Below are 14,455 nucleotides of genomic sequence, written 5' to 3'. Positions count from 1 at the left end.
AGAACAAGATATATATTTAAACTAACAAAATATAACTTGTTAAATGTGTTAGGTAGCTCATAATTAAATAGACTCGTTAATTTTAAATCTAAATATATCATTTATAAGTATTTTTTATTTATAATATATGGAAATATAAAATTATATATCTATAAAATAAAGCTATTTATTAGAATGTAACTAACAATTAATCCTAAATGTAATAAACTCTCATTGATTTATAGTTTCTTACAATATTATGTTCATACTTGAAATAAATGCACAAAGAAGCTGTACAACAAACCCTAAGTCAACTACTAGGCAATATTTACTCTTAAAAGAAAAACTATTCTATTCATGTGAAATATTATGAAAGATTTTCACAAAATGCATAATTACCAAGCTACCCAACTGCATTGCATGCCAGAAGCACAACCTAATGGCATTCAATTATTATTACTGGTTTTATCCTATGCCTGCCAATCCCTTGTACTCACAATAACAAATTGTGAGTATATTGTCATCTGCAACTACTACAAATACATAGTTTTTTGCATTTGTAATCCACATTAGAAGTGGCCTAGTGTTCTCTCATTTTCCTTTTGATGGAACTGCTGCAACATGCATGGCCACACAATAGTTGCACATCTCAAGTTAGACAAAGAAATTAAGAACTTTTCCTAATAATTAAACAGAAAAAAGGACAACGCTATAAAACTATAAAATGCCAAAGTTGTTCCAGATGCCGACTCCTTACTAACTTGCTACCGAAAAGAACTGCTTGAGAGTAGATTTGAAGTAAGGATGAGCAAGAAAACAAAAGGAGAAAAAGAAGAAAAAAGTTACAGATCATTTCCCTTTGTTACGCTTCATTGCTCCCTTTCCTTGGCCCTTCTTGGGTGGTCCCTTTCCACGGCGTTTCAACATTTCAAGCTTGGATAAACGCCTGGAAAAGCATGATATGAAATATAAATAAAATATATAATCTATATAGATGCTTAAAACTGTTTATAACTTTTTTGTCCAAACCTTTTATGCATTTAATACAATTCAAAGCAGTCTAAAATGCAGCTCAAAAGAAAGAAATAAAAACGACAATCATTTTACATATATTAGCAATTCATTAACTATAATAAGAAGTGATATTTACATCTAGTATCAAGATTTTCTAGTTCAACAGAGCAACTAAGAAACAACAGATTCAATTCTCAGAGAATGATGGCATTTTATAGGAGAAGAATTCTTGTTAGGAAGTAAACGCTTGTCAACTAGTAGAACGATTCTGAAATTTAAACACTGCATCCACAATATTTTCCTGAAACCAATTCAACAGATTCATGCCCCAAAGATTAATAACTAAAAACATCATTATTCATCCTATATAACATGCCTCTAAAAGCCAACAGAAATATTAAGCAAGCCAGCATATTTTCAATTACAAAAACTGGCATGCAAGCCATTGATTTATTGAACATTAGAGAGCGCCACATACCCCATACACATGATCAACTGTAATAGAATAGTCCAAAAATGAGTGAAAGACCCGCAACTAAGTGTATATGTATTATACTATCCCTGCCTCAAGACTTGGCTCAGGTGGTAAAAAGGTGACAACCCACAATGAACTGGGTCAAATAAAGTCTGGAAAGAATACAAGGTCTGGATATTAACACGAAACTAAGAACAAGGAATAACAAGTTTAAAAGATCAATGACTTTCAAATTTAAAAACAAGTTTGTGAACACACATGGATGTAAAGCTGAATTTTAATTTGAATGAACTATTAATTCTGCTTCATTTTATGTATAAAACACATGCTACTACCACTGTCAAGACTAGTTTTTCTAAAAGCAATACTAGCTATGTTGGATTCCCTATCTAATTTCCATCATTTTTCTGATTCTTCTCTTATTGAATATATTGAGATGGGCAGTGTTTAATAAAATCTTCTAGCAATATAATAGGGAGGGATTACTCTTGCTCTTGGCGAGCCATGACAAGTGGGTCGTCTCTCTTGATATCATGAGGGTACCATTGCGCGACTTTCTCACCAATAAGCTTCTTGCGTAAAATTTTGTGAGGAGATTTCAGGCCTGTTGGGTTCAATATGTGCCCAAATATCCTGGCTCTTGCCTCTGCAACTCCTGTTGTTACTGCTGCTGCCAATATACCTTTTAAGCAGCCGCCGCCGCTCATCCTCGTTTTTACTACCCTGTTTCTAAATACAAGGAAAAACCAAAAAAAAAAAAAAATCAGCAATTCACCTTTTAGAGCTAAAAAACCAGATTTCAACTTGACATATTAACAAACATTGGTGTGCATAGAGAAAAAGTGTCAAAATAAAAAAGTTCTACATATGGTGATAGAATTTTCGGCCGACTTGCAACTTAGACTAAAAATAGAGAAAAGAATTCAAATTGGGTTTTCGAATATATGAGTAGGAAAGAGACTGGATGTGTAAATAGCTTTGAGGTTGAGCAAAACGCTTGGGAGAGGAGGAGAAGACCAGCCTCTTTCTAGTCTAATGGAGTTAGTTTTGGTTTTCCATTTCCACAAGCTACAGCGACTTGGTTTAATTATTTTACAGCCATTGTTATTTTAGACCATTTCTCAAATCTCTAAATTAATTCATCCTATTTTTTTTTATCCAATAACTCATTCTCAAGACCAAACAAAAGATAAAATATCAGTGTTCACAACGGGTTGGAATTCAGTTCTATTGCCTAGCAAAACAAAACAACCTTAATTATGGAAGCTAAGTAATATTAACTAAGTTGCCTGTCAATATCATGTGAATCCTTACAACATTAGCTGATTCTTGCTTACATCTTGCTTTATATTAATCATAATAGTATAATATAACGTTTTAGGCTTAATTGGTAGATTAATTACAATATAAAATGATGTTTATTTAGACCATCGAATCTGTAATTGAAATCCCAAATCCTGCATATATAATTGCTAATAAAGTTTACAGCTTAAATATGTGTTGTCTTATCCTCTTAACATAGTTCTGATGAAGTAAATATCGAGAATGAAAGGTATAATCAATATATGGCAAGTCAAACTTGTTAAAACAACAAAAATACCTGACCGGCGAGAGGGAGCAGGCGACTGCAGCAGCGGCTGAGAAGACTGCAGCGGCAGCGACGGAGGCAAGGATGGAGGCGACTGCAGCAACGGCGACGGCGATGGCAGCGACGAAGAGTGTTTGTGAATGTGGAGGTTTGAGCTGAGAGAGTGGATGTAAGTTTGAATTGAGAATAGAATTAGGGTTATGTGATATATTTTCTAGGAGTTTGTTCCACCAAATCAATTTAGTTTTACTCAAAATTAACTTAAAATTATATAATTTTACTCTATTTTAATTATAAAATTAAATTTATAAATATAATTTAATAAATTTTTAATATTTAATAAATTTTTAATATTTAATATTAATTTATAATATTTTAAAAATAATAATAAATTAATCATAAATAATATTTTTAAAAATTTTATTAATATAATAATAAAAAAATTAAAATATTTATTTATTAATTCTAATATTATATTAATTAGTTTAAAGACATAAAACTAATTAAAATTATTTAATACACATTATTGATATCATATTAATATTACAAAATTATAAGTTAATAATATTAATATATTGGCTTATTGTAATAACTTTTTAACATGATTTAGTTTTCCTTTTTTCAATAAGCAATATTAAATTTGCTAACGGTCTTATAATATTCTTTTACATCTTGATATAATAGATTATGTGAATAAAAGGTTATAGTTATTGATGATGTAGTGTTGATTTTATAAAAAAAAATAACAAAAGAAATATTAATTAGTTAAAAAATACACTACTAATAAAGATTATTCAGCAAACATAATTATATCATATATATTATAATTAATATTATATTAGTATTGCATAATTATAAGTCACCAATGTTAATAGATTGGATACTAATAATAATATTTTTCAAATAATATATACTCTTTTATGAATGAGTAAAATTTAATTTTTACTAGTAATAAAATTAATAATAATTAATATTTTAATTTATAATTATTTTATTTTATTTTAACAAAAATCATTAAATAGCTCAATGGTAGAATTCTTTTTTATAAAAAATCTAAAGTACAAATTACATGGGGAATAAAATGATGAAAAATATCTTTAAGAGGTCTAATAGAGTAAGTTTACCTTACAAAATATATGTTTAGATAAATGGATATTGAATTCGAGTTCGGATATTCTGTATTTGTATCTATTTACATAATCAGGTAACGGGTAATATATATATTCAAATTCAAATTTAACTCAAAACTGACATGAGTAAAATAATTAAATTTTAAATTTATTTTAAATTTATTTATTACTATCTAAATTCATCCCATTAAAATATGATCGAGTCAAATATTTAAAAAATACTCATTCGACTGCCATTCTTATAGAGCAGTTATGGTTTTTGGTCAATCTAACTTTTATTTTATCATCATTGTTACAAGCCCGCACCCATATTGGGATGACCTATTTTCTTTCTTCTTTCTTTTTACTTTTTCTCTCAGTATCAAAATATTAACTCTATTTAACATTAGTCTCCACTTTATTCTACTAAAAGGAAAAGAAAAAGAAAAATCTCTACTTTATAGACTGACAATTTAAATTTCAAATAACTTTCTTTCACTTCAGATTTATTCTAAATTTATTAAATTTTATTATAGTACTTACGGACATACTAGATGAGTAATAAAATATTTTTAAACGATAAATTTGTTCTGATTTGAAATTTAAAAAAAAAAAGTTAAAAATTCGATGTAGAATGACTTGACCCTAAAACTAGTCAAATCCAAAATGATTTAGACATATTTAAGACCAAAATGATTTGATTGACTTGGAATCAAATTAACTTGAACTTGAAAAACTAAGAAATAAAAAATAACTCAAATTCAAAAATATCTAAATTAAGACTGGCCTAAATTGAAATTCAATAATATCCAAATTGATAACCAATATAATACAATTCAAAATTTAATGATGATCTGAAATATAATTTTTTATTAAAATAAAAATAGCATTTTTATGATGTTTAATTATCATATATACAATCAATAACTTTTAATACTAATTTTCTTAATATATTTTATTTTTAATTAAAATTTTAAGAAATAATTTTATAATTTTATCTTCCAATTTATAATTTTTTATTTTTATTACTTTCTAAATTATTAATTATTAAATAAAATAATTGACTTCAAGTCGTATATATATTAACTAAAAACATAACAAGTAATAACAAATTTGCATTTGTTATCTTGCAATTAAGTTTATTTTTTATCTTAACCTTTTTCAGAAAATAGAAAATGTTAATGTTTTTAAATAACTTGTACTGCAAAATTTATTTCATTAAATATTTATACATAAATTAATTAAAAGTAGAAGTATATTAAAATTATAATGACAATAAGTTAATTAAACATATTCATAATTCTATTAAGTTGTGAGCAATAAGTATAACATATTTTAAAAATAATTTTATTTAATTAAACATTAGTAAATTAATTAATTAGAAGCATAGTGAATCAATTGACAGTTAAATACATTCATAATTTTACATGGTGTCTACTTAAAAATTATACGGTAAACGATAAATTAATTAATTACTCATCAATAATAAATAAATTAATTACTCATTAATTAATAGATTATCTATTTAAGAATCAATTGATTAATTTATACTTTACTTAATTAATAAATTAATTAATCCTAAACTTTATGAGATTAAACAACAAAATTAGAAAAATCAACTCTTGTTCTATTATCAAATTCCAATGTGGACGAGACTTGCAATTTGGCCAAGTTGATGATTAGATGGGATAATTACTCTCATATTAATCAGAACGGGACACCCCTTAAGCCTCTATCAAAAGTTGGTTTTCTACATCTGAAAGGCCTAAAGAGAATATGATGGGCAGATGATGCTAAAACAAAAGAATGACTTAAAACTCTCTACACTGCCTGAAAACATGAACATCGGCACCTGTTACAAAATTGTCACTGATCCTGGAAAGAGGAGAACTCCATGCTTAGAACAGTAATCTCTCCTGATAGATATCCAATGCCTGGATAACCTTCTCAATCAACTTCTTCCTGTGCAATCTATACCTGCATAAACCCCACATTGTTGACTTTAAAGTGTGAGCATATTGAAATGCAAATTCTCAGGGAATAGAATGTACTAACTACATACTTGATTGCAGCTTCTAGAGTTCTCCTAGAATCTGGTACGGTATCTGGTAGTAGTAAAACACAGTACGAAAATATCAGAAGACTCATTCAAGAATAAGATAATTCTAGCGAAGACTACAGCGATAATTAATGTTATAATCATTTAGTAAAATGTTTAGAGAATAAAAAGGACTCTAGAGTGAATAGAATACACAGTTAAATTGCTTGCTGGGATGAATTAAACTAAGATACTATACTGCTGATTCAGTTCCAAGAATGAGAGATCTTTCAGGAAATCAAAAGTCTATTAATGCATAGAAAGTCCAAGTAACTAAGCCTAGATCATTTTCAGGAAGATAAGCACTCATGAGTATTGCACAAGTTAAAGGAGGTAATGATGTTGAGTAGTCTATATAAGTAACTGCATTATTGGCAATTTACCTAGTAGTGTTTGGTCTTCCTCAGAAGTTGTAGGAAATTCTGCAAGCATCTGCTGACATTCTTCTTGCAATTCTTTTGCAGCTTTCCTTTCTATGCTTGGAAGTGGAGGCACGTCTCCATCTGACCAAGTGGGCAACGTTCTTGCTGCTGCAATAACCGCTCCATCAACAAAAGTATCTGGAGTGCTTGTTAACTGATCTGTAGGGAAATTTTAATTTGTTACATATACTGAATTCATCTCCTAAAGTGCCAGTACAATTTCCATGTGAGATGAAATTCACCAGGGAAGCATATCACACATACTGTTATGATAATACTCTTCAGGAAGGCCAGATATGTTGAAGGCTGACAAGAACGAATCCAAATGAATGCATGCATTCCCAGAGAACTGGATGACATCCCAAGGATTCTGCAATTTTAAGTAGATATGTATTAGTCTTTTGGGGCTAATACTAGTCGAACAAGACTATACCTTGAAAAATCCCATTCTAAAAAGAAAGTATTAGAGTCTATCTGGTATCACGGGCTCTTTGCATAAGATTAACATACCAAAGCACAACTGTAATCAAGAATTTTGAAGGATAGAACTCATTATAGAAGAAAGAGTACTTCCTTAATCATATGCCTGATGCATGTAACGTGGGGCTATACCATATTTGACAACAAATAAACAGGGTGGTTGTTTGACACAAAAACAATCTCCTTTCATGTTAAACTATATACAATCATCTTATCCTTGGTAAAAAGAAAAGGAAAAAACAATAAAGTAACCTTTTGGCATGGAGTGAAGCTAGCAGAAAATTACCACAGATGATGAAAAGCCATATCTTTGCATGAACAGGTCATTCTTCTGTCCACTCATGTAATTCACCGTCATCTGCCAGAAGGAAAACCCATGAGACTGGATACATGCTAGAGCAAGTTTAGAAGATTATTTGTTGCTATTAATAAATATCAAGAGGGAGAGTAAATCATTTGATTCAGACAATCAGAGAACAAAGGGCTCAAACCAATCAGTCAGTCTAGACTTCTAGGTTTAAAAGCTATAATGACCATTTGCAACTTGATCTCAAGCAAGGACATTTCATCATTTAGTCATTTCGCAGCCAGTCATTGGAAGATTTTGTCAAAAAAGGAAAAATGACAGAGAAAAATAGAAAGCTATTATTGTAAAATATAGAATTCACAAAGACCAGAAGAGTCTCAATAGTTGCTGGTTGTTAATAGCATCCCAAACACAAAATCTGCTCGGTTATTCAATTTCTGTTGCAAATATTTATATGCATCTCTGTGAAACTTCACCATATAGCAACTAACTCAAAATCAAATTTTAGAAAGATAAATAAATGTACCTGCTCTCCTTTCTTAATTTGTTGACCAGCATTTATCATCACCTCAAGCATTCGATCCTTAAATCTCCAGTGGAAAAAACAGTTTGGCTGGAAGGAATGGTTCAGCATGTCTGCAAAATATTCCTAAATTACCTGTTATATGTATTTAGAAATTAAACAATAGAGAGTACACTCAATAAACCAGTATTCAAGGGAGAAAAATGACCAGGTGACTTTGTTGATTTTCTGTTCACATATTCAGTCACAATACAAGAAAAGAGTAACTATGAGCTAATTAACAAGGCACTTTCAACTGAGAAAAAGGAATAAAATATCTATGCAGGTAAAACGTTCTCAATTTAAGTCTGTTATATCTGCCATTTAATCCAGAACAGTTTATATCTGCCATTTAATCTAGAACAGATTATATCTGCCATTTAATCTAGAACAGATCTTACATTATCAAGAAAATTTGATGCATGCAGCAAACTCATTGTTTAAGGAAGTAAGGCTTGTTCAAGAACTTCTTGTGAAAATATGGTCTCCTGGATGCTGTTGAAAACTTAAAATTTAACTTGCTAATGATTAACCTGACCTCTAACTATTCAAATTCTGCAACTTCACAAGGATTATATTTATGTGGGCCTTACTATAATTTTTTTTCTTATGAAGAATATATCACGCCAGGCAGCGTGAGACAACAGACATTTAATTGCAGAATAACAGGTTTGCTTAATCACTTCATAGTTAGTTGCCTCACTTCACCCTACAAATTGTTTCTTCATATCATGAATTTTATGTATTGAGGAGCTATTTCAAGGACGAGTGTAACTGAAGTTTAAGCCAGAAAAAGTGAAGTTAATAATCAAGTGACATAAAGAACAAGCACTTCATAAATATCATAAGCTCAGACTAAGTCAGAATTTATCCACCCTAGACATTAAGGAATTGGCTAACATCAATATTCTCCAATCTTTTCCCATCACCAATGAGTTACAAAATATACCATGCATGTTTCAGTTTCAATAACATAAAGACTACACTTTTCAACTGATAAATGGGCTTGGGTATAACTCATTCCCAAAAGCTAGCTCCCAGGAAGAGGATGCCCAATCCATTTATATACACTATAATAGCCTAGTAACCAAGCAATGTGGGATAAATACAACTTTTACCACATTCCCTCACGCTTAGCGTGACATGCAAACGGGCCGGGTCATCATCGCAACCAAAAGGCTGGCTCTGATACCATGATTTGGCTTGGATAGAACTCATTTCCAAAAGCTAGCTCCTAGGAAGAGAGTACCCAATCCATTTATATACATTATAACAACCCAGTAACCAAGCAATGTGGAATAAATACAAATTCTAACATCAACCAAAGGACAAATATAACCAACCCTGAACATGATCAAAGGACTTCTACATTGGCTCCAAATGCCATTGGGCATAAAGTCTTTATCCAAGTCAAATACACATATATATTGGAAATTAATTAGGCTGTGGGCAAGGTAGCTGGGCATAATCTACTTCAAATAATACATTGATAGAAAAATGGATTAGTCGTACAAACACATAAGATATGTTTGATAAGAAGCCTCTTTGGTTATGATCTTAACTAGAATATTATGTTTAGAGCACTGTAATAGACATGGGGAATCTTAGAAATAGAAGCTTACCAGCATAAGGAATTAACATGTTTGCATCTTGAACTAGAGCACCGACTCTCATTTGCATGTTAATGCACCGTGATTGGGCCATACTAACAGCCCAAATGAATCTTTCAGGCTCACGAGCAAGTCGCTTTATTTTGAGGGGAACACCCGAGTGCTGTATGGTTGATTACATAAAAAGTATGAAATATTTGTTTGAGGGTAATATCAATAGGTACAGGAAAAGAAGAATGCTTCACTTCGTAAAATAAGTAGGCTTCTCATACCCAATTCTTTTCCCAAAATTCCAAGGCTCGGTGTTGTTGTTTTCTCATAATTGATGCAAGATTCTGATCCTGCAACTCCAAGAGGTCCTCCTATAACATTTTTCGAGGCACAGGAAAGAGAAAATGGTTGGTAATGCTTAATGTGCTATTTGACCAAAGATAAATGCTTATCAACTAGAGAATAGCACAAAAGGAAAAAAAATTGAAAATTTGTAAAACACTCCTGGAAGTTGAGCTTATAGGAAAATCTCTTTCAATTTGATTAACAATATTTACAGAATAAATAAATAAAAGATTGCTTTGCGACAAGCCTTCTCCAGTAGCTAGTTTTATGGACTATAAAGTATCTACCTATTCCAAGTTACGACTTCTTCCTTTTCTTTTTTTAGGTTTTCTAGATTTCCTCCTACTGCCACAGACAGCCATGAATCTGTAACAATGAATGGAACCTTAACTTTTTGGATGAATTATAAACTAATTCCTCAGGGTGATAAAAATAAGAGTTGAACCCAGTGTTCGTTTGTAGATCATGTTCATACTCCAATATTTCTGATTTAAAATGGATGTGAAAAAGAAAGTCTAGAACTGTTAAGCTTCACAGAAGTTAGGATACTGGAATACCCCATATGCACCATGGTTGCTTAAACTGAACTAAATGTTGCCTAGCAGCTTCCTAAAATTTCATAACAAACAACGATAGTTCTGTAAAGCTCCAATAAAATATGCTCAAAAAAGGTAATGACAATTAATAGACAATCAAATCAAACAAGAAAACTTAATTATTCTAAATAGAATTCTCAATGGCAGAATTGCATTGTATTCATAATCAAGTAGAGGAACTAGGTATGCATCAAAGATTAAAGGCCCCTTCCATGTTGCAGCATTAGCCTTATAGTGGATTTCTAGAGTTTTTCTTACTCCTTCCAGAAACCAAAGCCTCAGCTTTTAAGGCAGAAGCTTAAAACATATAAAAGAACTCTCACGGAGAAAATCTCTGAGAGACGATATGAACCTGATGTTACTCAAAATGAAACTAAAATCTGGTAAAAATGAAATAAATGGTACTCGATGCATATCAGAGAAATAAAAGGCCTACATAGCATCACATTAGATTACCATTACGCATTTGTACACACCTCTGTAGCGAGAAGCAAGCTAGTGCACTCATCCTCACTAGGTAAGAAGTCACCATATAGCTGCCAAAAGTTATCCTTACAATCAAACGAAAATAAAAGAAGGCATGCCAACCTCAGGTCCCAATCTGTCTGGCATAGAGAGATAAACAGTGTAAGGATAAATTATGCATAGAGCTGAAAGATACAGAAAATTAAGTCTACATCAACCAGATTGAAACAACAAAAGAGCACATTAACAGAAAAATCATAAGAAATAGCAAAAGCATATAAATCTGAAACGAAGATCAAAAGCTATTAAGTGCGCAATATAACTTTAGTGCCAAGGGAAATAAAAGTACCTCTGGATCAGTTGAGTTGATAATATCAAATATTGGATGACCCACTGGTATTATATCAGGAAAAAACATCCATGGGAGCTTCTTGCTTATAGTTAACATTAACTCAATCGGGATTTCCATGATCATCTGTTCAATAAAGTTCAAAAACCATGGATAATTAAGAAAGGCCGCAAATGCAGTCCATCTGATAATCTAGTCCAACTATGAAAATAATAGAATACATTAGGACTGAAATAACGGACAACTGGTTGATAAGTTCCAGAGCAAGTGGAAGAACATAGATATACTGCTGCCAACTACACATAGTAAATGGCAGAAATTAAGCAACTCACTCTGGCACGGTGAAGCGGTTCAATATCCTTAGAAGCATAGACCCCAAATCCATCTGGACCTTCTTTAAACTCAACTCCATAAGCACGCATGCTTCGAACATAACCTATCTTGTAGAAATCAGGGTCTGCTGGTTCCAACTGTCAAACAGGGGAAAAAAGAACAGAAAAACCAAAAGCAATTTCATAAACTTAAAAAGACAAAATTAAGAAGCATAACTCCTAAAGGTGTCCATGTAGGTTTCCTGCACTGTGGGCTCTAAGAATTTCAAAGAACGTATAGAATGTCAGTTTTAAAATTTGAGTTTCTTTCTAATATCAACATTATGGCAGTTTGCTTGGGAAGTCTAACAATGCAAGAAATCAGTTATTGTGTTTGGAAAGTCCATAGTTGCTAGAACTCAATTCTTTCAACTGACGGAACACACAGATATGCACACGCAGGGGCACACGGACAAATAAAAAAGATAGTTTGATAGAAACGAAATCATGAAAAAGCTGACATGATTTTGATAGAACACAATTAAACTGAACGCTTGGATATGATATATTCCAAACAATGCCTAAAGAAACGAGTTAGAATTATCCAGAATTCTGCAGTACGCTCAGTTGGTCTGCTACAATTGGTTTCTTGGTTATGATTACCAAGTAAGAATACAATATAGCCAATTGTTCAACAATTTACAAACCACTAACTTGCTTAAGTCTACAAAAGATTAGACAAGTCTTGGGTTTTATAAAATTCTCCATCTCAATAGCCCAAGATTTCTCAGAAGCCAAACAGTGAATTCAAGAAATCTAAGAAAAAAAAAAGAAAGAAAAGAAAGAGTGAAATGAAGGTGGATTATACCTCAGAGGAAGATTCCTCAGTTTTGGGAGACTGAAAGAGAGGAAATGGAGGTGCTTCTACTGAAGAAGCTTTAATGGGTCTGACAACATTATCACTGTTTCTGCTAAATGTGTATTTGGGTCTTGCTGTTATTAACCCTTCCTTGTACTGTTGCTTTCACATAAAAAACAATATATATAGATATACACCAAAAAACTAATCAGAAACTTTATTTATCCAAAAAGAGAGATAAAAAAAAATCTCGCAAAAGGCTTGCAGAAACAGGTAAAAGAAGTGAAGCTGACCTGAGAGATGAAGGAACAGTGGGTGAGATGATGCAGGGCGACAGATGAAGCAGCCATTTGTAAAAGCTCCGTTCAGTTGGGTTGTTATTACAGTGTTGTCTTCTTCATGGGTTATAGTCTTTTTGATTTCTATGTCTGGTTAAAAACGTTATCCTCCTGCGTCTAAATATGGATAAAGGGTCAATTTACTCCCTCAATATACGTAGAAAGGTCAAACGCATCAAATTTAAATTTTCTCAACAAATAACTCTCTGAATTTATTTCTTAAAATCAAATACATCCAATTTAAATTTTTCAATAAATAATTCCTTAAACTTATATTCAAGAGTCAAATATACTTAATTTAAAAATAATTTTATATTATTACTTTACTAATACAATATTTAGTGACATATTGTACAATAATCTGTTTGGTAACATTTAAAATTTAAATTTAATTAACTCAAAAATAATAAATTATAGACTTATTTGTTAAAAAGTTAAAATTTAATTTATTTAATTCTTAGAAAGCTGAAATTTGACTTATTTAATATTTGTTATTTTTGGATCAATTAAATTAAATTTTAAATATTATCAAATACACTTTTGTATAGCATGTCACTCAATATTGTCAGTAAATTAATAAATTAAAAATTATTTTTAATTTTTATTATTTATTAAATCTCTAAATCTAATGTTATTTCATTTTTTTAAAAGCTTAAATTAGATACATTTGACTCTTGGACACAAATTTAAAATATTATTTATTAAAAAATTAAAATTGAATGTATTTAATCCTTAAATATAAGTTCATGAGGTTATTTTTTAAAAAAAAATTAAATTTAATGTATTTGATTCTTGAACGTAAAGCAAACTTCTAAATACAAGTACAAAGATTTGATTTATCATATATTTATTTTCTTGCTCTGCAGATTAATTAAATGCTCTAAATAATTTATCCACAATTGTTGTTTTCTTTTTCTTTTTCTTTTTTTAAAAGTTGTATAATTTGTTTTTTATTTAATATTCTGATAATAAAAAATAATTTAAATTTAAATTTAACATTTTATTTTTATTTTATATTTTCAGTATCATGAAATGTAGACTTTTTTTTTTTTTTTTTTTTTGAGAAGAGGGAATTTAGACTTTGTAATTAGAAAAACTCAAATGCTGACTTTAGATTAACTTTTAGCATTTTAAGCACTAACTAATAGAGGACCAGAAAGCCTACAAAACACATACTGGGGATGCCGTTTCCTACCAATATCAAGGAACGAGCCTGAAAAGGATAGGGCGCCCCTACAATCAAACTCAAGGAAAGCCGTGTGTTGAAAAAACAAAAACAAAAGCAAAATACTGAAGAACAAAAGCAAAAACCAACAGTACAAAGCCAACAGCTAAGGACTGGAGGTCAAAGCCTCAGTTTTTGTCATCACAGGCCAGAAAGCTGACATTAGGAGCATCCTTTCTTCCCTAAGGAAGAAAGGTCACTTCCACTAATCCCAGTATAGTCAGAAGAATGTTGACATAGAGTTAGGGTCTAAAAATCATAGCAATAAGACCGTTAATCTCTAAATGTATATATATTGATCATATTCATTCATGTAAATCTCAGAATTCAAC

At 30.7% G+C, this 14,455-nt stretch overlaps 2 protein-coding genes across 5 annotated transcripts; both read right to left on the bottom strand.

Moving 5' to 3' along the window:
• Positions 1 to 383: 383 nt before the first annotated feature.
• LOC8267548 lies at positions 384 to 3,282 on the bottom strand. Of its 3 annotated transcripts, none has more exons than XM_015724752.3 (3): positions 3,069 to 3,282; positions 1,955 to 2,197; positions 384 to 925 (listed from the first exon to the last, which is right to left on the bottom strand). In XM_015724752.3, exons 2-3 carry the CDS (start codon positions 2,173 to 2,175, stop codon positions 829 to 831), a joined length of 318 nt encoding a protein of 105 aa, XP_015580238.1. In that variant the 5' UTR covers positions 2,176 to 2,197; positions 3,069 to 3,282; the 3' UTR covers positions 384 to 828. The 3 variants fall into 3 exon arrangements, with proteins under 3 accessions (XP_015580238.1, XP_025014733.1, XP_048229341.1); XM_025158965.2 differs by having other exon boundaries at positions 3,074 to 3,236; XM_048373384.1 differs by having other exon boundaries at positions 1,955 to 2,191; positions 3,069 to 3,197.
• A 2,545-nt stretch (positions 3,283 to 5,827) lies between these two features.
• LOC8267547 (protein PLASTID TRANSCRIPTIONALLY ACTIVE 14) lies at positions 5,828 to 13,010 on the bottom strand. 2 transcript variants are annotated; one of them, XM_015724758.3, is made up of 13 exons: positions 12,854 to 13,010; positions 12,570 to 12,716; positions 11,723 to 11,860; positions 11,391 to 11,516; positions 11,053 to 11,181; positions 9,917 to 10,006; positions 9,657 to 9,807; positions 7,999 to 8,108; positions 7,452 to 7,523; positions 6,950 to 7,055; positions 6,647 to 6,844; positions 6,228 to 6,270; positions 5,828 to 6,142 (listed from the first exon to the last, which is right to left on the bottom strand). In XM_015724758.3, exons 1-13 carry the CDS (start codon positions 12,908 to 12,910, stop codon positions 6,064 to 6,066), a joined length of 1,446 nt encoding a protein of 481 aa, XP_015580244.2. In that variant the 5' UTR covers positions 12,911 to 13,010; the 3' UTR covers positions 5,828 to 6,063. The 2 variants fall into 2 exon arrangements, with proteins under 2 accessions (XP_015580244.2, XP_002528137.2); XM_002528091.4 differs by having other exon boundaries at positions 12,570 to 12,722; positions 12,854 to 13,003.
• Between the last annotated feature and the right edge of the window lie 1,445 nt (positions 13,011 to 14,455).

Source organism: Ricinus communis, chromosome 4 (assembly GCF_019578655.1).
Source record: "Ricinus communis isolate WT05 ecotype wild-type chromosome 4, ASM1957865v1, whole genome shotgun sequence".
Lineage (NCBI taxonomy): Eukaryota > Viridiplantae > Streptophyta > Magnoliopsida > Malpighiales > Euphorbiaceae > Ricinus > Ricinus communis.
Note: the sequence above shows the minus strand (reverse complement) of the source record. Positions and strands in the feature narration are given on the sequence as shown.

What these genes read in the sequence shown, in the direction of transcription:
- LOC8267547 (XM_002528091.4), bottom strand. Translation starts at nt 12,910, where the DNA reads ATGGCTGCTTCATCTGTCGCCCTGCATCATCTCACCCACTGTTCCTTC. An exon ending in AAATTAAGAAAGGAGAGCAG is followed by an intron (nt 7,524 to 7,998) that starts GTACATTTATTT and finishes TCCTTCTGGCAG; the next exon opens with ATGACGGTGAATTACATGAG. An exon ending in GGAAGACCAAACACTACTAG is followed by an intron (nt 6,271 to 6,646) that starts GTAAATTGCCAA and finishes TACTACTACCAG; the next exon opens with ATACCGTACCAGATTCTAGG.
- LOC8267548 (XM_015724752.3), bottom strand. Translation starts at nt 2,175, where the DNA reads ATGAGCGGCGGCGGCTGCTTAAAAGGTATATTGGCAGCAGCAGTAACA. An exon ending in ATGGCTCGCCAAGAGCAAGA is followed by an intron (nt 926 to 1,954) that starts GTAATCCCTCCC and finishes ATGCTTTTCCAG; the next exon opens with GCGTTTATCCAAGCTTGAAA.